This window comes from Oryctolagus cuniculus, chromosome 8, assembly GCF_964237555.1.
Source record: "Oryctolagus cuniculus chromosome 8, mOryCun1.1, whole genome shotgun sequence".
In the NCBI taxonomy this organism is placed as follows: Eukaryota; Metazoa; Chordata; class Mammalia; order Lagomorpha; family Leporidae; genus Oryctolagus; species Oryctolagus cuniculus.
This window is the reverse complement of record NC_091439.1, coordinates 14,140,043-14,167,179: the sequence shown is the minus strand read 5'-3', so window position 1 is coordinate 14,167,179 and position 27,137 is coordinate 14,140,043. Positions and strand designations below refer to the sequence as shown.

General features: G+C 38.2%; 1 protein-coding gene and 1 long non-coding RNA gene across 7 annotated transcripts in view; one reads left to right on the top strand and one right to left on the bottom strand.

Annotated features, from left to right (window-relative positions):
- Positions 1–27,137, bottom strand: part of LRBA (LPS responsive beige-like anchor protein) — a 747,733-nt gene that overhangs the window by 159,580 nt on the left and 561,016 nt on the right. For all 6 annotated transcript variants that reach the window (XM_051819347.2, XM_051819345.2, XM_051819348.2 and 3 more), the window contains exons 45-46: positions 19,305–19,445; positions 18,176–18,295 (exon numbers count right to left, since the gene is read on the bottom strand). In XM_051819347.2, coding sequence (XP_051675307.2) covers positions 18,176–18,295; positions 19,305–19,445 — 261 coding nt within the window. The remainder of the gene's footprint in view (positions 1–18,175; positions 18,296–19,304; positions 19,446–27,137) is intronic.
- LOC138843479 (uncharacterized) lies at positions 7,249–25,368 on the top strand. Its single transcript, XR_011378226.1, has 3 exons — positions 7,249–7,353; positions 11,154–11,280; positions 25,235–25,368. It is a non-coding gene; the product is annotated as an uncharacterized lncRNA (long non-coding RNA).

The window sequence follows — 27,137 nt, the reverse complement described above, 5'->3', positions numbered from 1 at the left end:
GTACCAAAAGTTGTCCAACTCTAAAGCCTGTGTTCTTAATCATTAAATAAGTCTGATTCTACTTAAACAGTATATAAAGTGATAAGCATTTTAAATATATTTTTAACATACATTCCAAGTAATTTTTTAAAAATAAGCAGCATAAACTTAGTTCTCTCATGAGAAAACAACTGGCAGGGGCCGGTGCCATTGCATAGCAGGTAAAGCTGCCGCCTGCACTACTGGAATCCCGTATGGGTGCCAGCTCAAGTCCCAGCTGTTCCTCTTCTGATCCAGATCTGCTGTGGCCTGGGAAAGCAGTAGAGGATGGCTCAACTCCTTGGGTCCCTGCACCTACGTGGGAGACCCGGAAGAAGCTCCTGGCTCTAGTCTTTGGAACGGCCCAGCACCGGTCATTGCGGCCATTTGGGGAGTGAACCAGAGGACAGAAGAGCGTTCACTCGCTCTCTCTCTCTCTCTCTCTCTCTCTGCCTCTCTTTAACTGTGCTTTTCAAATAAATAAATAAATAATTTAAAATAATGAAAACAACTGGCTCTCTTAAGATATATATTATATATATAGTATGTATATATAATGATTATTATATGATTAAATTTTAAAATACAAAAAGGAAAAAAGTTTAGATGAACTGTTATTGTTGTTTACCTCAATAAAAGCATCTTCCTTTATAACGTTTCTAATGTTAGTCTGCTGAAGTGTGCATTCAATACATTTCTAACCCTGAGGAATTATATAAAAATGTCTTATTTTTTGTCCATAATATTTGTCCCACGTCTTATTCTATAATGAAGGAAGAACATCCCTTCCTTGTTCATTCAAAATCAAAGGCAGCATTTGTTCTAGTTAAAAGCCAATTCTTTTTGATTTCAATAATACCCACCAGTTCCACCCTACTCCCAACCTCTTGTGTTAGAATGTTAACCTTCTTTGCCTGTTAGGCTTACTACAACACAGTGTGCTAATTTTCCTAGGTTCAAAATAACTTCCATGCCTCAATTTTAGATGTTAGGTTTCTTTCCAGTTTTAAAAATTGGGAGATGAATTACTTTTGTTGTAAATCACAGATATATTTATATAGTAAAAATATACCAAAAATAAGCACTCTTTATCAAGACCAATTCTAGAAAGCAGAATGGAATGATGGACATTTCATAAAAATAAAGTCTTCAACCTTTCTAATGTAAACCACCAAACTATTATGATTTTATATATTTTCCCTATCTTCCACACTTGTTATTTTAACCAGGTTACTTAATGAGTTGACAAAGATACAGTGGATTAAAACAAAATTGCTCTGCATTGGTTCTATGGTAAATTCTAGACTCAACAGAAATGTATTTTCTATCTGGCCCAGTTTATTTAAAAATCCAAATTTATTATGAGCTTAAGTTATATTGGTATTATAATATTGACAACTTTCCTTAAATGTAAATTCATTTAATTTAACTAGAAATTAAATGGAGTGAAAAAAAAAACATATGAAACATAGAAGAAATTTGTAATAAATAATATGGAGCACACCCTTTTAAACTTTTAAGTCTAGTACTAGACCACATTAAACTTTCAGCTATATAATTTCTATCATGCTAGGATAGAGGTAATAACTAGTCAATTTTCAGTTAATTACCACAGATAATTTCTAGGAGATATATATTCTGCAAATTTTGCACAAGGAGCATTATAATATTTCAAGATTTAAAATTTAAACTTTGGTAATTAAAAAATAAACTTAGTATTGCTGCTTCAACTTTGAGATCAGTCAGGCATTTCCTTCCTCAAAGGAGTCCAAAGCAGAGCTTTCTTGGAGGCACCCTTTCTTCTATGAAAAATCTAAGCAAACAGAGGAGCCTATGTGAGGTGTTGAGAAGGAGGTGTCAAAAAGTATTTTCAGGGGCAGGTGTTTGGCCTAGTGGTTAGAACACCACTTGAGATGCCTACATCCCCTGCCAGGGTGCCTGGCACTGAGTCCTGGTTCCAATTTCAACTCCAGCTTCCTTCCCATGTGCACTGTGGGACACAGTGGGAAGTAACTCAAAGTAGTTAGGTCTGTGTCACCCACATCAGAGACCCAGACTGAGTTCCTGGCTCCCAAATTCAGTCTGGCTCAGCCCCTGATATTTGGGAACTACCAGTGGGCAGAGATTTTTCTCTGTCTCTCTGCCTTTCAAATGAATAAACAAAAAACAAACAAACAAAATTTTTTAATGTAGTATTTTTAAAGAGAGTGAAGCTAAAGAGGTGTAAGATTTTTCCCAAAACTAAAGAGGCAAGTTTCTAAATATCTATAGTCAGCTTAAAAAAAAAAAATGTCTTTCTTTTCATTTACTTCAAAAGCAGAGATAGAAAGAGACAGAGAGAAGGAGAGAAAGAAAGAGTAGAAGACAGAGAGATCTCCTATCCAATGGTTCACTCTTCAAATGCCCACAACAGACAGAGGCTGAATGAGGGTGAAGCTATGGGGCTGGCAGGGACCTAAGTACTTGAGCCACAACCACTGCCTCCCAGAGTGCTTGTCAGCAGGAAGCAGAAACCAGAAAAAAAGCCGGGACTCGAACCCAGGCACTCCAATGTGGGAGGCAGGCATCCCAATTGGCATCTTAACCACTGCACAGTGCCCGCCCCTGTAGTCCGCTTTCTCCCACCTGTGTGGGTAAAGAGAAGGGATGGGGATGAGCGCTAAGCTGGGTCAGCATGTGCTCATCTACTGCCTTTGAATGTAGCAGAAGAGCTCTCTCTCCTGGGCTGATGCAGCCCTGAGAGAGTGAGGACAGGCTGGATTTCAGCTCCACCAGGGATCCTTGCAGAGACGACAGTCTGCCCATTGCACACGGTATCCCCATGCACCATGCGCCTAGGGAAGCCAGTCAGTCCCTGGGTGCCAGGGCTTTTGGCATCAGCAAGTATTTCCTAACCCATGCTTGGTATAATCAGGAGAGCTTCCCACCTCCCAAAGACCTTGAAACTTAATCAGGATTGTTGGGCCAATTTCCTAGGTATTATATAACCCTGGGTTCTCTCTCCTTCAAGCCTTGAGAAAACAAAGCCCCTACCCTACCTTTCTACTGACAATGAAGGGCTGAATTCAAACTGTGGCACTTATGGTACACTTGAGTTGATGATTATGATGTTATATCAACTTCAACAATGACCAAAAGTTACGAATACATTAACTAATAATATGTTTCTGAGAAACCAAATTGGGTGGAGGGGGGAGTATAGTATAGGCAGAAATACAAATAGAATGTAAATGTTACCTCTTATTAGAGAAATAAAATAATAACTTCCCCTTAATTTATTATTTTAACCCTTAGGGAGATTAAAAAAAAAACATACACTTAGTTCTTATTCTTTATCAAAACTATGTCAGGATCCGGGATATCTGACAGATCTTTATAAATCAGTCTGTAAGGGTGAAAGGATAAATTTGCTAAGAGAAAATAGGTTGTACAAACACACAGTGCTCAGAGAAGTTCAAAAGAGAAAACGGTATGTAAAAGTTGGGGTGGTTACAGAAAGCTGTAAGGGAAAGCACATAACAACACTGTATTTCCCCAACACAAAACTCATCAATCACTGCCTGTTTCTGTCCTCCTCTAAAGAAAAGAGTCTACGAAACCGAGGACTTCATGTCTCTTGTTCACACTACACGCCCACACCCAGACAGGGAATGGGGCACATAGCAGGCATCGAGTAAAGATCTACTGAATGACTGAAACAGGACATTTGAACCGAAAGATAAATAATCAGAGAGGAAAGGCACAGTCAGTCTTGATAAGAAAATACTTTAAGAAGAGGCAGAGATGGAAACATGGAGATCTTTTGTTTCAAATGATCGATGTTGGGTCACCTAGTTTTCTTAGCGCTATTTACAGTAGGTGGGAGATGAGGCGGAGGACTAGGTAGGGTTAACGCATGCATAGCCTCACACATCTGGCTAGGAAGCCGTCATCCTTTTCCATTAGGGAACTTTAAAAATGGACATGAATTTCAAACAGGACAAACGTTTCCAATAAACTAGTATTAACAGAGATACTGTCAAGATTCTACATATAGGATAAGGGACATGGTCAAATAAGCAGAATTAAATTAGGAAAGGAGTGAGCATATAAACTTAAAACACTTAAAGATCCTAGTATAAGGAAATCAGTCAATGGCAGTAGAATGCTTTCTTAATGTGAAATAAACATGCTGAACTCAACTGAATTATACTCATATGTAAAAAAGAAATAAACAAGTATATACAGATAGCCAAAATTTTACTGTGGATGATGACATTCAAATAAAACAATAAAATTCCATTTTCATCCTAAAAATATCTTTCTGAAACCTATGTCCTGATACAATACCAGATATTATAGTTCAAAATTACCTCCTTTGACAGATGAAATTTAGTAACAGAGATTATGTCTTTCTAATACTTTTAATGCACATTTACAAAGTGAAGTATGTTTTATATTCATCAGAACAGAACATTCAGCACTGGATAAAAAACACATGTTCAGCAATTCTTTAAAACATTAGTGGAAAATGATAAGTAAACAACACTGACAGAAGACAGATATATTTACAATTCACGTTCTCTTTTGGCTTGCTGACAATAATTTTAATCTCTATCAGTTAGCCCATAGCAGATGGGTCTTAGAGGCAGGTAACATGGTCAAAATGTAGTGTATCATCTGCTAAAATAAAAATCTGAAAGGTTCACCCAGAGGTTACACCACGGTTCAGGATAAGCCCATTGCTTTGATCACAAAGCCCGAAGCTTTCATGGCATAATGACAAGGATTGGTTGTGACCACACATATGCTTTAGTTTTCTTCATTAAGGTATGATCCCCACTGATACGCATGGCCTTCACAGCCAGGCCGCATGGCTTTCCTTTTATCAGTCACCAATGCTACCCACTGAATTCAAACCATCTCTTCAACCTATCTGGGTGAACATGCCAGATACTAATCTATTAACTCAAAGAAATAAGATGATCAAAACCAAAATGGAAAGATGCTACTTCAGAGGAAAAGTTAAATATTGATTTTATTCATACAAAAATAAGAAATTCTGACAGCTGAAATATAAGTATGATAAATAAGGTAGCTAATTTAAAGTCCACTGCTTTGGGAACACTGATGGTAAAAATATGTAAAAATGCAAAATTTTACCTTTTTACCACTGAAAAAATATATTTCTTAAAATGCATGCTTTTAAAAAAAGAACATTCTGAACATTTTAGCCTTCAAGTACCTATTTTGTCAACCTGGAAATCACAAAAACTTTAAAAATATCGGCTAGAGGGCAAGTACATCAAATTATGTTTATAGTAATCATTTTAAATGGCCTACATGTCCAAAAGTTTCCAAATTGATGACTGAATTTAGTTTTTCCTTCCTTAGCATATAACTTTTTCCTTCAGTAAAAGAAAAAAAAATTTAAGTACCTATAATTCTTCTAGACAGACCCAATAAATATTGTGTGGTTTTAGATATTACAAAGCTATTATTTCAAATGTATTAAAGAAAAATTATGGATTACAAACCAACAGATAATAGATAATCCATTTCAGTATGATATATAGTGGAAAGAATAATTGGTTTTGAGCCTAGTCTACTTACTGTCACTTGTCCTTAAGTTAATTTAATTTTTTATGACTGTTACTCATCTCAATTCCCATTTCTAAAACAAAGGGTTGTTGTGAGGGTCATATGAGATGAAACAGAATTATACACGCATTAGATATTACTGTTATCATTAATATAACACCTGATAAAAATGTCCCAAATTGCAGACTCCACTTGCCTATATTAAAGCCAATAGGTCATTCACTGAATCACATCCATTTATAAAAGCATTTAACATAATGTTAAAAAGAGTTAACAAAATTTACTCATAAAAATAAATATACCCACCAAAATACTTGCAATTTAATAATTCCTACTAACCACCACATTTAAAGTAAAATTTTTTTTTTTTTTTTTTTTTTTTTTTTTTTTTGGCAGGCAGAGTGGACGGTGAGAGAGAGACAGAGAGAAAGGTCTTCCTTTGCCGTTGGTTCACCCTCCAATGGCCGCCGCGGCTGGCGCGCTGCGGCCGGCGCACTGCGCTGATCCGATGGCAGGAGCCAGGAGCCAGGTGCTTTTCCTGGTCTCCCATGGGGTGCAGGGCCCAAGCACCTGGGCCATCCTCCACTGCACTCCCTGGCCACAGCAGAGAGCTGGCCTGGAAGAGGGGCAACCGGGACAGAATCCGGCGCCCCGACCGGGACTAGAACCCGGTGTGCCGGCGCCGCAAGGCGGAGGATTAGCCTAGTGAGCCGCGGCGCCAGCTAAAGTAAAATTTTTTTAAATTAGCCATGACAACTGACTTAACATGCTTCATTTTATGATAAATATTGTCACTATTTTATAGTTCTCTACTGCTTTCAGCACATCTTTCATTTAACTGAGCCTTTGTTCTAGGCACTCACGTTCCAGGAAATTAGGATTTGGAAAGAGATAATGCACAATAATCATGCAAAGGGTAAGATGAAACCATCATATGAAAAAGCGCAAATAAAGTGCCTGCCTTAATCTGTTCTGGATAAAGTTGTAAATATACATACATGAGTACAGGGTTGGGGGTGGGGCTGCAGGTGGGAGAAGCATTCATATCGGTAACTATGAAGATATTCATGAAAACTGTATTTTTAACTGTACAAAAAATATGATATCCAATAAAAAAACAACCTGATATATGAGTGTGTGCACATTTTTGTAATTCAGGAAGTTATGATTATTTTCAAAAAGCATAAAATGGTATCTTTTTTTGCCCGGTATATAAACAGCATGAGAAGAAAAATAGTCAGTGTTTCAAGTAATTTTTATTAATCAACAAGTAAAGGTTCACTGCAGTCATAAAATACAAAGCTTCATACTAAAAATAACTAGTTCATGGGTTCTTCACTTAACATGAAGAACAAAAGGGCTAAGGAGATGTGGATAATTTAACAAGTCACATATAAAAACAAGGATGGACAGACAATTCACCAGAGTACAAGTGCTTTACATTGTTAAGAGAGAGGCAAATACATGAAAGATGTCTGCGAGTGAGATCCATGTGGAAAGAAGGGGCCATCAAAGAAGCAGGTGCCTTTCTCTGGAGGAGAGAACTTCCACTTTGACTATGGCCTTGTCTAAATAAGGTCGGAGTTTGTGGACTGAAGAGGCTTCCATAACCTTGGCAGCTCATGACAAGAGCCCCGGGTGATTATTGACGTCATAAACATGAGTGTCAATTGTTAAATCAACAACAGGAGTTACTGTGTACTTGCTCCCCGTGTAGGACCTCTGTCCTTAATGAGTTGTACTATGAACATTAAGGTAAGACTAGTACTCAAACAGTACTTCATACTTTGTGTGTCCGTGTGGGTGCAAACTGTTGAGATCTTTACTTAGTATAGAGTTGGTCTTCTGTATATAAAGATAATTAAAAATGAAACTTAATGAAGAATGGGATGGGAGAGGGAGTAGGAGGTGAGATGGGAGTGGAGGTGGGAGGGCAGCTGTGGAGGGAAGAACTGCCATAATCCAAAAGTTGTACTTATGAAATTTATATTTATTAAATAAAAGCTTTCTTAAAAAAAGAGGTGAAGCTGGGATTAAACATGACAATAGGTCTGATCTGATTTCATCATCATTTAAAAAAATCATCTATTATTTTTCACTTTATGTTTCTGTGTGGGAGCAAACTGTTGAAATCCTTACTTAATGTATACTAAGCTGATCTTCTGTATATTAAGATAATCAAAAATGAATCTTGATGTGAATGGAAGGGGAGAGGGAGTGGGAAAGGGGAGGGTTGTGGGTGGGAGGGACGGTATGGGGGGGAAGCCATTGTAATCCATAAGTCATACTTTGGAAATTTATATTCATTAAATAAAAGTTAAAAAAAAAAGCCAAAAAAAAAAAAAAAAAAAAAAAAAGAGGTGAAGCAGCTTGAGCTCACTCACTTCTAAGTGGAGGTGAATTTGAAAGTGGAGGAAAGGCTGGCGCCGCGGCTCACTAGGCTAATCCTCCACCTAGTGGCGCTGGCACACCGGGTTCTAGTCCCGGTCGGGGTGCCAGATTCTGTCCCGGTTGCCCCTCTTCCAGGCCAGCTCTCTGCTGTGGCCCGGGAAGGCAGTGGAGGATGGCCCAAGTGCTTGGGCCCTGCACCCCATGGGAGACCAGGAGAAGCACCTGGCTCCTACCTTTGGATCAGCGCGCTGTGCCGGCCGCAGCGCGCCAGCCGTGGCAGCCATTGGAGGGTGAACCAACGGCAAAAGGAAGACCTTTCTCTCTGTCTCTCTCTCTCACTGTCTACTCTGTCTGTCAAAAAACAAAACAAAAGAAAAAAAAACAAAACAAAAAAAAGAAAGTGGAGGAGAGATGAACAGGAGAATGGCAAAAACAAAAACAAAAATAAAAACAGGGAGAGAGGAGAGGTACCCAAGATAAAAATGTGCAAATTATGTGCAAAAAATGATGCAATTTTAATTTTTTCTTTTTTAGCCTTTAAAAAATTCTACATTTTTTTTTAAATTGAAAACTGCAAGACTTACAAGTACAAACATCTTTAAGAAAATAAAACTAAAAATGTATCAAAGTTTGTTTTTTGAAAACACATGAACAATGAAATATATTTTCAGAAATTACATTCTATTAACTGTAGCTAAACACTTCCTAAGAAATGGGCCTAACAGTGACGCTATGAGCACCCACGGAATGTATTAATCGTCAAAGATGTGCACAGAGAGGCAAAGAGGGAAGTTAATTTATCTTCAGCTTGCAGTCCCCTGGGATTTCTGAGGTACCACAGGGCAAGTCAAAGGTCTCATGTTCTACAAATCTCAGAAGACACAAATAAAACCATTCTATGATCACTTCTACTTTGTATTATTATTGTTAAAACATAGGTATACCTTAACTTTTAAGTCACATAACATTACTGCATAGTCATTTATTTTTAAAATATTGATTAGTAATTTCCAGATCTAACTGCAATCTATTTACTTAACTGTAAGTATGGAAGACACTTTATTGGCCCTACGGATTTCAAAACTTAACACAAATTTTACATTCACCATACACAATTAATTATGATAGGTTTTTAAACAGAACATCCAAGAAATGGCCAATGGATGTTCATGTGGACTTATTTATTTATTTATTTTTTTGACAGGCAGAGTTAGACAGTGAGAGAGAGAGAGAGAGAGAGAGAGAGAGAGAGAGGTCTTCCTTCTGTTGGTTCACCCCCCAAATGGCCGCTACGGCCAGCGCTGCGCTGATCCAAAGCCAGGAGCCAGGTGCTTCCTCCTGGTCTCCCATGCGGGTGCAGGGCCCAAGGACTTAGGCCATCCTCCACTGCCTTCCCAGGCCACAGCAGAGAGCTGGACTGGAAGAGGAGCAGCCAGAACAGAACTGGCGCCCCAACTGGGACTAGAACCCAGGGTGCCGGCGCCACAGGTAGAGGATTAGCCTAGCGCGCCGCTGCGCCGGCCATTTTGACTTCTTTTGTAGAGCTAGAGCAGTAAGTCGATCTGTGTTCATTGTAAAAATGTAAAAAAAAATGAATCATTGACAATTCTTGGTCAGTATATGACTCTCAGCTATTAGTTCTCTCATGGACATGTGTTTTGCTGTGCCCCATTGCTGGCAGAGCCAAACACTCTCCTTTTTCTTCTCTAATTACCTCTATTTTTCCCAGGCTCTTTCACTTGCTTCTAGAAAAGCTTTTTGCCTTCCTGTACCTATAGTCAACCAACTGCTAAATGATACAGAATTCTTTTTCATCTACCTCTTGAATTCATCCCCTCAGCTTTTTAACCTTAGTTGAGGCTCTTGTCATTTTTATTTCTTCTAAAGATTTATATATTTATTTATTTACTTGAAAGGCAGGCTTACAGAGAGAGGGGGAGAGACATAGAGAGAGATCTCCCCTCCACTGGTTCACTCCCCAAATGGCCCCAATGGCCAGGTAGGAGCCAGGAGCCTGGAACTCTGTCTGGATCTCTCATATGAGTGGAAGGGGCCCAAGCACTTGGGCCGTCTTCTGCCATCTCCCCAGGTGTATTAGCAGAGAACTGGATCATCAGTAGGTCAGCCAGGACTCAAACTGGCACCCATGTTGGATGCTGGCGTCACAGGTGGCAGCTTAACCTGCTTCACCCCAACACCAGCCCCTAGCTTCCTGTTAACTAGCCGTAACACGTTTCTCCATTCCTCTAGTATCATGTTCCTTCCCCCATCCCTGGGATCTACTTCCCATATTTTTGCCAAAGCTCTTAATATTAATATTGTACTTACACTACTAAATCTTAAATGACTCTTCACTATACCAAAGGGTGGCGAACTACAGCTCATGCGCTAAATACGACCTGACAATTGCTTTGATAAATAAAGTGTTATTGGAGCCCAGTGACATTTACTTGTTTACATATTGTCTATGGCAGTTTCAGTTTTACAACGGTAGAGCCGAGCTGTGACAGAAATCACATGGATTACAAAGCCAAAAATATGGGGCCGGCACTGTGGCGCAGCGGGTTAACGTCCTGGCCTGAAGCGCCAGCATCCCATGTAGGCGCCGGTTCTAGTTCCGACTGCTCCTCTTCCGATCCAGCTCTCTGTTAAGTCCTTGGGCCCCTGCACCCACGAGGGAGACCAGGAAGAAGCTCCTGGCTCCTGGCTTTGGATTGGCGCAGCTCCAGCCGTTGTGGCCATTTGGGGAGTGAACCAGCAAATGCAAGACCTCTTTCTCTCTCTCTCTCTGCCTCTCCTCTCTCTCTGTGTAACTCTGACTTTTAAATAAATAAATAAATCTTTTTAAAAAAAAAAAGCCAAAAATACTGCATGGCTCTTTACTAAAAATTTTGAATCTTGATTTTGCTGACCTAGCCTAGATATTCAGGCTAAATATCCTGTTTACCTGAAAGCCTTCATATTACACTCAAATGCCTTTTAGTATCTTTGTTTCCTATACACCAAGAACATAAGACCAATTCACAGACCAATAAGCATTTCCTAGTGTGCTAAGAATTTTCTCTAAACTTGGTTAATTTCATTTTTTGCTTAGAAAACTGTTACTCATTTTCACCAAATTACTAATCCAATAAATATTTAATTTAATGTGTATTATGTTCTAGGTACTACTTGAAGCTTCAGGGATAAACCAGTGAGCAAGACAATTCCATATTCAGGTGCCCACGGAGCTAATGTCCCAGTGAGAAGACACAATAAAGAAACCAATCAGGATAGAATGTGTGTCAGATGGTAAGTGGGATGCCGAAAAATGAAGTTGGGAACTAAGTAAAAGCGCACGGGGGAGTGTTAAAGAGGAGGACAGAGAAGGCCTTACTGAGAAGGTGACATTCGAACCAAGAGCAGAGAGGGGTGAAGGATCAGTCTGTGAGGAGGCGCTGCAGGAAATTTCTCAAGTGAAAGGAAGAGGAAAAGCAAAGGCCTTCGGGTGAGAGACACCCGGGGTCTTTGAAGAACACCCAGGAGGTCCTGGGTGACTAAGCAGGGTGTGAACAAAGGGCAAACAGGACAAAAGCAGGTCCAGAGAGAACAGGATACTGCAGTGGGGTGTGTTTGGAGTCAGACTTCAGCTCCCAGTCTCCAATGAGCACACATTTACCAACGTGAGTCAGACCATGAGATGATGAGATTTGAAAGAATGAAGGCCAGGAATCTCTGGTTATGAACACGTTAATTTTAAGATGCACTTTATATATGCAAACGGAGATGTTAAGGAGGGAGTCAGCTACCAGGAGAGATGTTCAGGGTAGAAACATAAATTTGGGAGGCTTGTGAGACTCCCTTGCATTTGCTAAGCACAGTTCAAAAATCACTGACTCCAGGAAGTTATCTGCACTCCCACCTGCCCCAGTCAGGATTCACCTCGTCTTTTTTTTAATATCTTATGAAAGCACTTTTCATTACTGAACTTAAAACGTTAAAAATGGTTTTTATACATACCTGTCTGCCTCCTCTGGAGAGATAGGGGAAGTAAAGGACTATGCTTATCTTCTCTTTGTAACTCCAAGTACTCTCTACTATGTGTTACAAACAGTGGATAACCAACGAAGGCTAGCTTAACTAAATGTGTTGGAGGGTTGTTATTACTTTATAAGGATATACTTATTTATTTGAAAGACAGAATGACAGAGAGATGGAGAGAAAGGCCTTTCATCCACTGATTCATTCCCTGAATGGTTACAACGGCTGGAGCTTATCCAGGTAGAATCCAGAAGACTGCAGTACCATCTGGGTCTCCCACATGAGTGGCAGGGGCCCAAGTTCTTGGGCCATCCTCTGCTGCTTTCCCAAGCACATGAGCAGGTCTAGGCTGAAGGGAATAATATATTTTGAACTTCAGTTTCTAAATTTAAATGAATTTTAAGATTTGAAACATATAATCTACTGAGGATTTTTTAAAGATTTATTATATACTAAGGATTTAAAAACATTATTACAGTGATGATTCTCCAACCCAATTTTAACACTTTCATTTTCAGTCCTCAAGACGGAATTATTGCTGCTTGTCAGTTTATATTTACATAAAGCATACATTAGAAACAATGCTGCTTAAAGAGGACAAAGGCATGATTTTTTTTCATAAGCAGAAAGCTTTGCCTTAGTAGTGATGGCTTAAGGACTGGGGTCCCTGCCACTCATGTGGGAGACCTGGATTGAGTTTCAGGCTCCTTGCCTCAGCCTGGCCCAGCCCCAGTTGTTATAGTCAGTTCAGGAGTGAACCAGTGAATGGAAGATGTCTCTGTTTCTTTCTCCCTGCATCTATAATTAAAAATAAGTAAATGAAAAGAAAGCTAACCCTTCGTATAATTACTTAACAGTGCCCTAAGTCTACACTGCCCAATCCAGTGGCTAGCTGTAGCAACAAGTGACTACTGAATTCATGAACCATGGTTAGTGTGAATAAAAGCATGCTCTAGGGGGCCAGTGCTAAGGCATAGAAAGTTAAGCCTCTGCATGCAGTGCCAGCATCCCATGTGGACACCAGTTGGAGACCCAGCTGCTCCACTTCCAATCCAGCTCCCTGCTAATGCTCCTGGGAAAGCAGCAGAAGATGGTCCAAGTGCTTGGGCCCCTGCAGCCACGTGGGAGACCTGGAAGAAGCTCCTGGCTTTTTTGGTGTGGCCCAGCCCACATCATTGCAGCCATTTGGGGAGTGAACCAGCAGTTGGAAGTATATCTCTCTCTCTTTCTTTCTCTGTATTCCTACCTTTCAAATAAATAAATAATTCTCTTTAAAAAAAAAAGTGCTCTAAAATACACATCACTTCTTAAAGACTTTGTATAAAAAAGTAAAATACCTAATTGATAATTTCATATTGATTACATGTTGAAATAATAGTTTGGATGTATTAGGTTAAATATATTATTAAAATTAATTTCATGTAATTCTGTAAAAATTTTTTTTTTACTTATTTGAATGGCAGAGTAACACAGAGAGATCTTCCATTCTCTGGTTCACCCTCCAGATGGCTGCAAAATCTGGTCTGAGCCAGTTTGAAGTTAGGAGCCAGCAAAGCCATCCATTTCTCTCACACGAATGCACAGGTCCAAGAATTTGGGCCATCCTCCACTGTCTTCTCAGGCATAACAGCAGGAAATTGGATGGAAATTGGGTAGCTGGGACTCAAACCTGCAATCCAATATGGGATGCTGGCATCACAAGTGGAGTCTTAACCCACTGAACCATAATGCCAGCTTCCACATGGCTCTTTTAACTTTTTTTAAAAAAAGATTTATTTATTTATTTGAAAGTCAGAGTTACACAGAGAAGGATAGGCAGAGAGAGGTCTTCCATCTGCTGGTTCACTTCCCTGTTGGCTGCAATGGCCAGAACTGCGCCGATCCAAAAGCAGGAGCCAGGAGCTTTTTTTGGGTCTCAAAATGGCTGCAGGGGTCCAAGGACTTGGACCATCCTCTACTGCTTTCCTGGGCCATAGCAAAGAGCTGGATCGGAGGTAGAGCAGCCAGGACTCGAACTGGCACCCATATGGGATACTGGCACTGCAGGCAGCGGCTTTACCCACTACGCCACAGCGCTGGCCCCCCTTTTAACTTTTTAAAATATGATTATCAGAAATTTTTAAATTATATACGTGGCTTATATTTGTGGCTTGCATTTTACTTCTATGGCCTACTTAGAGAATGAATCAATACTTTGGAACTGTTTCTTTTTTATTTAAAGATTTATTTATTTGAAAGGCAAAGTGACAAAGACAGATGGTGTGAGGGGGTGGGGGGGGAGAGAGAGAGAGAGAGAAAGAGAGAAAGAGAGAAAGAGAGGAGGTATTCCATTCACTGGTTCAATCCCCAAATGGGTAGCTACAGCCAGGTTTAGGCCAGGCAGAAACTAAGAACCAGGAACTCCATCATGATTTCTAACTTGGGTTGCAGGGACCCAAGTACTTGGGTCGACTTCTACTTCTTACCCTGGTGAGGTAGCAGCGAGCTGGATTAGAAGCAGAGTAGGTGGGACTGCAAGTGGTGGCTTAACCTGCTGTGCTACAAGGCTCATCCCCCTGAATAGTTTCTTTGGGCAGAATAAAAAGCACTGGAAAGTCAGTTCTGAAATGGAATCACCAATGATGCAGAGAAATACAAATGAGTCCCCATCCAAACCTGAATAATGATAAATCATGCTAAAACACAAAAGTCTGCCTCAATAAAACCTGTTCTCTTTTTTCTCTGAAATAAAAATAATTCATATTTAACCTTCAATTGCATAGGAATAACCTTTACTTTTAGCAAAATTATTCTCTGAGTATTGGCATAATATACTAAATTGGGATTCCAAGATACTAGTTATAGCTTCCCTTAGCAAAAATGATTTAAGTGCTGGAAATGTTATTATTCTTTTTTTTTCTGAAAAGATTTTAATTAAATTTTCTATCTACCTTACAGGATTTCATTTTTGTAAAGTGCCACAAAAGCATTTTTGAGAATGTACACTCTATTAGGTACGCTTAGGGACACTCTCAAGTCCACTCAATAAAATGATTTCCACTACTCTACCTTCATAGCTCACTGTCCTCTCTCTACTGTTTAACCTTTTTAAATTATTTCTAGAAATTCCAACAAGGCAAGACAAAGAGGATAAGACTATTATTGGTGATTCCATCTGAAGTAAGATATCTGAATGAAATGTTTACATCTGACAGTAATTTAAATATATTGTTATATATTATTCTTATTATTAGATTTCTTTTTTAAAAATTTATTATTTATTCAAAAGGCAGATCTACAGAAAGAGCAAGAGATTGTCATATTTCTAAACTGTTAAAATAGAAAAAAAGCAGGATCACAGCTGGGCATTTAGTGCGGTAGCTTAAGGAAACGCCTGACACATCTGCATCCTCACATCCATCCTCACATAGAGTACTGGCTGCTCCATTCTTGATCCAGTTTCCTGCTAGTGTGCACCCTTGGTGGCAGTAGATGATGGCTCAAGTATTTAGATCGGAGAGCCAGATGGAGCCCCGGGGCTCCTGGTTTCAGCCTGGCCCACCCCTGACAATTGTGGGCATCTATGGGGGTAAACCAATGGATGGAAATTCTCTCTCCCGTCTCCTTCTTTCTACCTTTCAAATAAAATGAAAATAAAGAAATTTAAAAGCTCCAATGCTTTGTGATATGCTCAAATATTTTTTAAAAATCAAGATGAGAGAGAGAGAGAGAGAGAGAGAGAGAGGCATGATGTCTATACAATACTGCTAGAAAACTAGAAATGACAATGGTACAGTAGCAACAAATACAAATCCTAGAATCTGTGTAGTAATAGAAAATTATTTTATTAAAGCCTATTGGGTCATTCAAAGGAAAGGGAGATGTATTTGAATTGCTATTTGTAAAGAAACAAAAATAAAGAAAAAAATACAGAAGGAGAAATATAGACTGGCGCCGCGGCTCACTAGGCTAATCCTCCACCTGCGGCGCCAGCACTCCGGGTTCTAGTCCCGGTTGGGGCGCCAGATTCTGTCCCAGTTGCTCCTCTTCCAGTCCAGCTCTCTGCTGTGGCCTGGGAAGGCAGTGGAGGATGGCCAAGTCCTTGGGCCCTGCACCCGCATGGGAGACCAGGAGGAAGCACCTGGCTCCTGGCTTCAGATCAGTGCAGCGCGCTGGGCGTAGCAGCCATGTGGGGGGCGAACCAACGGAAGGAAGACCTTTCTCTCTGTCTCTCTCTCTCACTGTCTAACTCTGCCTGCCCCCCCCCAAAAAAAAAAAAGAGAGAGAGAGAAGAAGGAGAAATGTAAAGGGGATCATGTGGTCCTTTTATTTTTGATGTTTTAGTTTTTACAGATTTCTTTTTTATGTTTCTATACAAGGGGTATTTTAAGGAAAGTCTTTGGAAGAATGGATCTGGACACATGCTGATCATATAATCTGGAGAGAAAAAGGTGGAGATGTAGGAAGAGAGACAAAACTACAAGGAGCTCTCATATATACCATTGTCCATCAACACATTAAGCAGGACTGTCTAATGCTGATAAAGGCAGAAAGCTGAAGGAATCTGCATTTTCCACAAAGTAGGGAAAATAATTCTTAAATTTATCACTTTTTTAATACTTACTATACCAAACCAAAATAAGAAAATATAACTGGGTCATAGGCTATTTAAAAAATGAAGGAATTTAGAAAGTAAAAATTCAGGTCTCTTTAATTTGATAACCACCACCCAGGCTTATCATTGTTTTCATGTATCTATATCTCTTTTATTGATCAAAAATAAAATAAGAAATAAAATCACTTTGAAGTTAGAGGTAGATTTTAATAGCAATTATTAAATCTCTTACCTATTCTTATTTACCTTAATCTAATTTCCTATTTCAAATTATCTCCTGATACTTCTTAAAGAGTATGATATAGTTTCAAGAGTACATTATTAAGATTAAAAATATCCTGATAGACATTTTAATTATTTGGGGGGCCAGCGCTGTGACGTAGTGGGTAAAGCCACCACCTGCAGTACCTACATCCAATATGGGTGCCGGTTTAAGTCTCGGCTGCTTCACTTCTGATCCAGCTCCCTGCTAATGCACCTGGGACAGCAGCAGATGATGGTCCACGTGCTTGGGCCCCTGCACCCGTGTGGGTGATCCGGAAGAAGCTCCAGGCTTTAGATTGGCTTAGCTCCAGCCATTGAGGCCATTTGAGAAGTGAACCAGTGGATGGAAGACTTCTCTCTCTCTGCCTCTGCCTCTCTATAACTCTGCCTTCCAAAAAACTTTGATATGAGCTATACTGTACTTTAAATAAAGTATACGAATACATTTTTAGACTGTAAAATGTCATATCTAAAAGTAAGATACAATTATCATTATAACGAAATGGTTAAGGTACCATATCATAATATACACACCAATAATGTAACTTCTATTTGAATCCAATATGTCTCATCTGGTACTTATTATTTTCTCTTATGTGGAATAATTATGTATAAGTCATTTTATGATACTTTAGGAGCTTCAAAATCATAGGCACATTTTATTATAGTTAACAGCATCTAACATGGTACCTTGCAGAAAGACACTCAAGAAAATAGCATCCAGTAAGGACCAAATTAGCTACTGGGCAGGGGTTTTGATCTATACCAGTACAAGTGCATACAGATGAGAGCAGCTTTATTTCCCTTTAGTAATAATGTAATCTGATGCTAAGCAGGGTCTGGTGAGCATTCAATATCTGCAGTAGGTAAAATATGATTATCTTAAGTGTGGAGATGTGAGCTCTAAATACAGAGATTTTCTCATAGTATTTTTCAGACCATATTAACTTTACTCATTGAATCTGGAATTCCATTGAGCACGCTGCCTTCTGTGCCTTATATCCATACTACATTTCTCCTTCAACAGAAGATTCCAAGGAGGAAAGAAAAAACATTCTACAACTAGGAACACAGAGTGGGAAAAAGAAGGCAGACGGAGATACACAGGACAGACAGATAGACAGGCAGGGACAGACACAGGAGAAAAATAGAGAGATTCAGTATGAAGCAGTTCTTGGCCACAGAATTGAGGCCTGATCTGATGAGGCTTATCTTCAGGCAATGGAGCTCAATGGGAGGACAGAAATGTCACTCAATACTGAGTGAACACATTGGCAAAAAAACCTGCAAACTGGAATATTTCTGTACCTTAATATCAGATGTATCACGCTGACTGTTTCTCCACGCTCTGGAAACTGATGAAAAAGTTCGATCTGCGTGATCAAATTTACCTCCTTGCAAATTTAGGAAATATGTTGTAAAGGGTTCCTGAAAAAATAAGCAATTAAAATTCATACCTTCCCTCAGGCGTAAGTTGCTTATTATAAATATTTACATATGAGCACTTTAATAACTAACGAGCATTAGCCAGTAATATATACTAGGTCTGGATGGGAGTTTTATCTAAATTGTTACATTAAGGTTCTTATTTTTGTTTCAGAAGAAATATTTCTAAGCATTTTCAAAATGTGGTATATGCAGCATTTTCTTCAGATGTTCTTGCTTTCTTAAAACAATTTATTGATAACATCAGACGTAAATTACATGCATTTTCTTCAGTACAGTGAAATTGTTCAATGTGTAATTTTCCTATTGTTATGGCTCAATATTTAATTAATGATTAAGAAAAGAAAAATGTTTGGAAGATTTAAAAGCCTCCTCTTAGTTAAAGAACACTTAAACACATATTAGTAGATAATTGCTTGAAATTAGCTAAGCACTATAAATTACTTCTAGGATTTATGTCTGGCTGTACCCTTCTAACAAGCTTTAATTAATGATGTGCTGCTAATGCCTTCCCAAAGAAATTACTTTCTAGTAGATGAATCACCTTTCAATTTTATAGAAAAATTTCTTGTTTAACCAATATATTATCAATACACACAGCATTGGCAACCTACAAACATATCTTACTCTATCTGGAGCAACTGAAGTTTCCAAAATACATGAACATCTGTCCGTGTTAATGAAATCTCATCTAGTTCTTATTCTAACAGACTACATTTGAAAAGAATCTATGTTACAATTTAGAATCTGGTAATTCAGCAAATTTATGGAAAAATATTTCACACAATTCTAGATAAAATATCTTTAAGGCAATTCTGTAGTAATATGTTAGAAAGTATATACCAAATGAGACACATAGTTATAACTAGAACCTAAATCATTTAAAAATATTTTTAGCATTCAAAAAAGACAATGATGATTTCTAATCACTGCATATTCTCTACAACACTGAATTTATTTAGTCATGGTTTATTATTCAAATGGAACTTACAATTCTTAGCAGCCATGCAAGAACAAAACTTGCAGTGGAGTAATGAGTTCCATAGTGGAACTTTGGAACTTGATCATCTTCCCATGATTCATAACGCTCTGCAAAGAACGCTGCTCTTTTGGGATTCAAAGCTCCTACCGGCTGTCAATGGAAAACAAACAAAAACATAAGTGTATCATCCTTTATTTCTTCCTTTCTTCTAATGTTATCCTATTAGAAAGTGTGAAAGTGAAGTTTTAAAAATATATAGAATTTCAGTGAAAACAAAGTGTTTCGTGTGAAGAATGGATGGAAAAACAAATTTATTTTTTTCAAGACAGGTTAAACATACATGTATGAGAGTAAGTGGATGGATAAACTTGTCATTTCTCCATAAGTCTAGTTTCTGTTGCAGATAGGTTTAATCAGCCCATAAGAATCCCATGGAGACAATTACATGAAGTGAATATTAACTCTGCAATATTTTGGGAAGCACCTATAAAATCCCATATAGTTAGCTGGAAGCAACAACCAGAAACAGAATCTTGAAACTGGAGGATTGACTTATAATGGGTTCAGAGGAGATGATGGAACAAAACTGGGGCAGGGGTGAAACGGAGTGCAGGGAAGAAAATGTGTGCAAAAGGGATTAAGATGTAACTAGAAATTTCTACTAGTATGAGTATACCAAAAACAATACATTGCGGTAGAGGTCCCAGAAGTAGTACAGCACAGTGGTAAAGAACCTGAGCTTGCTGGAATAATAATAACACCCACTTAGAAGGCTGTTTGAAAAGATAGAATGAGTGAGCACATTAAAGCCCTACAAACCAGGCCTGACAACATTCAATGAATACTATAATTTTTAAGATGATCTTTTAAGATTCAGGTAAACATCTGAATAAAATAATTGTATATAAAGAAGTTGGTATGTTATCTAGCACAAGAACAAAATCTCAATAAATATTATTTGGTATTACTATTGCCACTACCACTGTGATTCAGGAAATACGACTTCATTAAATAATATGCAAAATTTTGTGATTATGTACATGTATATTTTCTTAAGGAAGATAGAGCATTCTTCAGATTCTCAAAGGGTCTAGGACTCATAGAACATTAACATCACCTGCTTTAAATAACAGTTATTGCCCTAAAACATTTTGATCTCTAAAAAATCTCTATTCCTTATTCTTAAATACCAAGTCACTGAAAAAATATATATTATATTGTAAGATTACATAGTAAATATAGTACAGTCTTTTGCCTTACATATTTTGGTGAAATTCTGAGTTAGTCACTCCTCATTTATAAGAGACAGAAATATCTTTTTATGGCAGAAATGTTCAAACTAAATAAAAAACATTAATTTAATCATATATTCAGAAGTATTCTACTAAAAATGTAACAACACTCAGGCCAGTTTTTGATCTTTTTTTTCATGTTATGTGATTTTAAGCGCCATCCATCATTTTTTTCAAAACTTTTATTTATCTTTGGTACCATTCTCTTTCAAAACTTTGAATATAATCAATGACATTTAAAGCCATTCTTTAAATTTATAAGCAAATTTTTAAAATATTTAATTGATTACTATTTCAAGTTAGTGTCACAATCCACTAATTTTAAAATGCCATATTGTCAAACGTAAGTTTCTGTATAAAAATTATATTTGATTTACTAAATGTACACCAGTGAAAAATGGAACCAACTCTCAGACTTCTTTCTTTGTTACAGAATCAATTTGGAAAGCCTTTAAATATATTTTAGTTGTTGTCCCTGAAGGCTAAGCCATACAAAAGGAAAGAAAGAAGAAATAAAATCATTGGAAGACAAATTATACAAATTAAAAATGGAATCAATGCTCCTTTTGTATGGTTCTGCAGCATATTAAGCACTCACTTTATCTGCTCCTATTTTTATTACTCTCCAAATGAGTACCCCCCCAAAAAAATCAATAGTTATAGAATCACGTTTCTTGAATATAATGCTAAAACCAATTAGGATTGATTTCACTAGAGTCTGAAAAAAAATGGCATCACGCAGAGATCCATGTAGGTAGAACCCACAGTATTGATTCCAGCTGTTATTGTTACAGTTGGTTTCTGAAATCTTCTATAGGACAGCTATCAAGACATACCACATTTATTTGCAAGCATATAAAAAAGAAGTCCCCAAATAAAAGAAGGGTAAAAAAAAAAAAAAAGAAAAAGACCAGTGGAGCTGTGCAATGACAATGATACACTATCAGCTTACTCAGAGAAGTTACAGTGGGAATACACACATTGAATTATACATTACGCGAAAGCGCTGATTTATTGTGGTAATAACATCCACCTCATTAAAAGATTCTGCTTTGCTGCAGTTGGAAGGCTACATATTGTTTACTGCTATAAATTAATGGCAGTGCAAAGAAGACTGTGGAACCGTCCTAACAATAGATCTGTAATGACAGTGCTGTATATCACAGCTTCCTCGGCAGCTTCATAATAAAATGGAGACAATGTATTGAGCTAATACATTCTACCATGCTGGCCCATATTTTCCTTGACAACTGCTTTAAAAGATGAGCTGAACCCAACTATGTTATAATGCTGCAAAACATTTAACTAAGCAAGAGTCAGTCACACACCAAAGTGCATCCAAGCATTTTAAACCATTGTCTAAATCAGCATTTCAAGATGTTTATTCATCACTGTAAAAGAACCAAAAGTAAATGCTGATGGTTCCTCTTACTTATACAGTCTATTAAGAGTAACAATTGCAAGGCAATACAAGAAGATGCCTACCTCTTTCATCCTATACAGAGCTCTTTACAATTTAAAAAGCTGGCCACAGTGTTTTTTTAAATCAGCAAAATTTTAAAGGGAGACAGCCAAAAATACTGGTCATTAAAAATGGTCACAACTTCTTAGAAAAAAATCAACAAAAAAGTAGGTATTGATTAGAAAATATAAAAGTTGGTGTAATTCAAGTTCATACCCTTGAAAACATAAATTTTCTTAGGATATACAAATAATTTTAAACACTACAAAAAGCTAACAGATAGGATTAAACAAGATTTTTGAACTGTGTAAAACAAAATAAATCTCAATGGTATGAAAAATAGGTTCAAATAAAACAGAATAATTTAAAATGTAGAGTATCAGAATTAGCAACAGAGACACTATATTAAAAAATAGAAATAAGAACTTGAATTAAAGTTGGAAAAGACAAATTACAGAAAACAAGAAAAACAAAACTCTTAAAAATGGAAGGAATAGGGACCAGCACTGTGGCATAGCAAGTAAAGCTGCCGCCTGCAGTGCTGGCATCCCATACAGGCACCAGTTTGAGTCCCGACTTCTCCTCTTCCGATCCAGCTCTCTGCTATGGACTGGGAAAGCAATAGAAGGTGGCCCAAGTCTTTGGGCCACTGCACCCACGTGAGAGATCTGGAAGAACTCCAGGCTTCTGGCTTCAGATCATCCCAGCACCAGCCATTGCAGCCATCTGGAGCGTGAACCAGTGGATGGAAGACCTCCCTTTCTCTCTCTCTTTCTCTCTGCCTCTGTAACTCTGCCTTTCAAATAAATAAATAAATCTTAAGGAAAAAAAAAAAAGAAATGGAAGGAATAAACCGCCCTAAAGATATCACTATAATCAGGATATTTTAAGAATATCATAAATAGCAAAGATGACATCTGTAGCAAGTATTTTGCTTTCAAGATAGTACTGATATTTCTGATACTTTTTAAAACAAAGTATACAGAAAATTATTTTAATGAGTTTGTAAGAATATTACAATAAAAACATATTTTATTACCTTCTTTGAAAGATGTAATTTTGTCAGTTAACAACAATATTAAATGTAAAGTGCCTAGGTCAGCGCCTGACACAGAGTAAGTTATCAACCATAATAAAAATAATTACTTCTCAGGTTATTTGATTAAGATAAAAAAAATCACTGAAGTCTATTAAGAAAGAACACAATTAAACATCACAGCCCTTTAATATAAAAACAGGAAAAAGACCATATAGTATTGTGTATTATCTATCAGGAACCTAATTATACACAAAAGTCCCAATCAGCCGAAGTTCCTTACCTCAAGAACATAATGAAAAATAAAACTACTTTGGAAAAAATCCAAAAGCCTACAAATTTTGCTATAGAACATCCAGCCAGTTAGAATCATCTTTTACTATTTTACTTACAACAGTTTTGGGGGCTGGCAAGCAAGTTGAGCCACCACCTGTAATGCCAGCATCCCATATAAGTCCCAGTTCGTGTCCTAGCTGCTTCACTTCTTCCTGTCCAGCTCCCTGCCAAGACAGCTGAGAGGGCAGCAGAGAGTGGCCCAAGTGCTTGGCCCCTGCCAGCCACGTAGGAGGACCCTGGCCTAGCCCTGGCTGTTGCAGCTATTTGGGGTGTGAACCAGCAGATGGAAGATCTCTCTCTGTCTCTTTCTCTCTGTCACTCTGCCATTCAAATAAATAAATCTTTTTGTAAAAAAGTTTTAGATTCTCTGACCCCTTTAATGGCACAGACTCATCTAATTATAATAAAAGCTGCAAAAAGAAAAAGTATCTATTTTTCCCTTTCTTGTCTTAAATTTTAAGAACTGTTACTTGAAGTTATCTAATAAAGAACTCAAGCTTACATTTTCTAATTCACAATACATGATAAGATTATGCATTTTCACAAAAACTACGTGAGGTACACACCCCTATTTTATTTCGGAGGCACACAGACACAGAAATAGAGAAGGGCAGACCATCAGATGGTCCACTCTGCAAACACCCCACATAGCAGAGGCTGGGCCAAGCAAAAGCCAGAAGCCGGGAACTCAGTCTGGGTCTCCCACTGAGTGGGAGGGACCCAGTTACTCGAGTTGCCATCTGCTGCCTCCCGGGGTGTGCATCAGCAGACAGCTGGAATGTGGACTGCAGTCAGGACTCCAAACCAGGTACTCACTCAGACATGGGAAATGGGCATCCCAAGCATCACCATAACTGCTAGACCAAACACCTACTCCATTCATATTTTAATAAGAGAAATGAAGTATCTTAAGTAATCTAGCTCAAAATCAACTTAAACCTAGGAGACTCAAATCAAACATTTACAATTCTCTCTTTGGGCCATTTTACCTATCAAAAATGATCGCATTACAAGTTGGTTTTCCTAATTTCAGTACACTCCTATCATTTCTGTTTTTCAAATGTGATCTTTATTTAACAGGTTGATTTAAAAGACTAATATCTGTAAAGTGCTTAGATGAGCTCGAGATGAAGAAAACAATCAAGTGTAGCTGCCAGTAATGTTATTATCAACACCATAATGCTTTCCTTCTTTTGAAAGTTCTGTATGAACTGCTACAATTTCTTTCAATCTCCAGAAACTGAAGTTCAAATTCCTGAATCATGCTCATAGTTACCGAAGGCAAGGAAGTGGTAGGGAATCAGCAAGAAATCTCAGAAATTCTACAAGGCAAAGATCCCCTGGAGTTAACAAACTTCTCTTTAAAATCTAGATGTCTCAAAGGGTTTTTCACATGTTTCTATAAAGGCTTGCTTTGGGAAATCAATAAACCCCAACATACAGGGATGAGAAGAGAAGGAGGTGAAAGAGAAAGAAAAAAAGACAACCCAGGGGCAGAAGATTCTGAAACAGGGCCCTTGGAGACACTAAAGGACAACAGGGTAGAGAAGAGAGGTCAGAAGTGCAAAGGGACACAGAAGATGTTAGGCCCAGGCAGCGAAAACACCTGACCCAGCTAGAGGCAGATTTTAAAACTAGTTTTTCCTTCAGAACCTCTTTTCTTCATATCGCCTGATAAATATCTTGCTACATCATGGTAGCAACAGCAGCAAAATGGGTGATACCCAAGAAAACTATTTTGAAATGCTTACTTCCAAGCGAAACCGAGTTTTATATTGGGTGTGTCATAAATCTATAAATTCTTCTCTTCCAGATGACTATCAGCAAAGTAGAGCTTGCCTTGACATCTGGTGGAAGGTCAACTGGATGCTATCGCCCTTCCTGACATCCTTTCCACCACACAAAACCTATCCCGCCACAGATCCTGTGCATAATCATAAAGAGACATGGGATCAAGTGCTCAAAGCCAGATTAGAAGAAAACAGAGGAACATCTTGAGCAAGAACCCATGAGAGAACAACAAAGCAAAATGTTCTTTACTGTGAAGCACTGTTGGGATCCTCGTGGACAGTATCACCGTTGCCGTAGAAAGTGGATTCTCCAAAAACATGGATGAGTACAAGGTTCTCAAGGGAATCAAAGAGAAATGGACACCAAGAGTCATTTGCCATTTGAGAAAGTGCAATCTACTGCATTCACTAATACATTATTTAGTAAAATAATAAAATACCTTCTTATATAAAAAATTAAAGAGGGGGTTTGGGAAGGGGTTCAGGAACGGGACGCAAAAGAGCATGAGCAATCTGTAATGGCGCTCAGGCTCTCGATGACCAACTCAAAGACATCTGCCGGTATCATCTGCATGTGGAGTGACTTAGGACACTGGAAATATCCTTCAATTCTGTGAAGACAGATAGAGCCTGTCTTACAATATTTAAGAGGCTGTGTGCAAATAAGGGTTATCCATTATTTTATTCCTGCCTGAAAGTAGGGTAGGTGAACAGCCATTCAAAGAGAGCCACTGCAAACTGAAGGCAAAAGATGAGAACGGAGTAAGCAACAAGATGATTTAACTCAATGCTCCCTTATAGGTCTATGTTGTAAAAACGTCAAGATAAAGGACAGAGTATTGTAAATTAAGTGTAAGGTATCTGATTAAATGAACAGAAATAAAACAAAAAACCTTTGAATTCAGAGGATTGAAGAGGCTATCAGGAAATGTTACATCATACATAGCTATTCTTAATCAGGACATAAGGATCAGGTTTGGAAAAGCTCCAGGAAAAACAAAACAAACAAACAAAAAAAAAAACTGTGGCACATAGATCATTCTATGTGATAATTTCGTGATATAAGCAAAGGTTGTAAAAGTCTTACACAAGTCACAGCATCATCTTCACAACTTCTTAATATGTGGACCTATTAGCATTCTCAATTTGTAAATGAAAAAAACTGAGTTTTGGAGTAGTGAAGTGAACTGATTAGCAATGGTTGGTTACCTAGATAGTAGCAGCAACAAGATTTGAAGCCATCTCTAACCAAACTTATAAGCAAATCTTAGAATGATTTGGGTTGGTGGGTTGATAAAAAATATATATATTGGGCCTGAACTAGCAAGTCCATTAGAAGTCTTTCATGGGAGTTTTAGATTAAATTCCCTTTCTAAAAATTATTACTAAAGTTTTTTCTCTACCTAATGTCTCTGTATGTCGATTTAGAAGACAGCTGAAGAAATGGAAGGAAAGCAGTGCATATTTTTATCTTGGAATAGACATAAGGAACAAAAATCATAGGTATTCTCACCTAAATTTACAGTGTTATGTCCCTCTTAACTTTTTTTTTTTAGTTTTTTTTTTTTTTTTTTTTAATTTACTTGAGAGATAGGGTTACAGACAGTGAGAGGGAGAGACAGAGAGAAAGGTCTTCCACCCACTGGTTCACTCGCCAAATGACTCCAACAGGCAGAGCTGGACCAATCCAAAGCCAGGAGCCAGGAGGCTCTCCTGCGTCTCTCATGCAGGTTCAGGGCTCAAGTGTTCAGGCCATCTTCTACTGCTTTCCCAGGCCACAGCAGAGAGCTGGATCGGGCGGAGGAGCAGCCAGGACTAGATCTGGTGCCCAGACGGGATGCCGGCACTGCAGGCAGAGGATTAACCTGCCATAGTGCCGGCCTCCCTTCTTAACTTTCATATTTGTATCCCCACCTCCATGAAGCC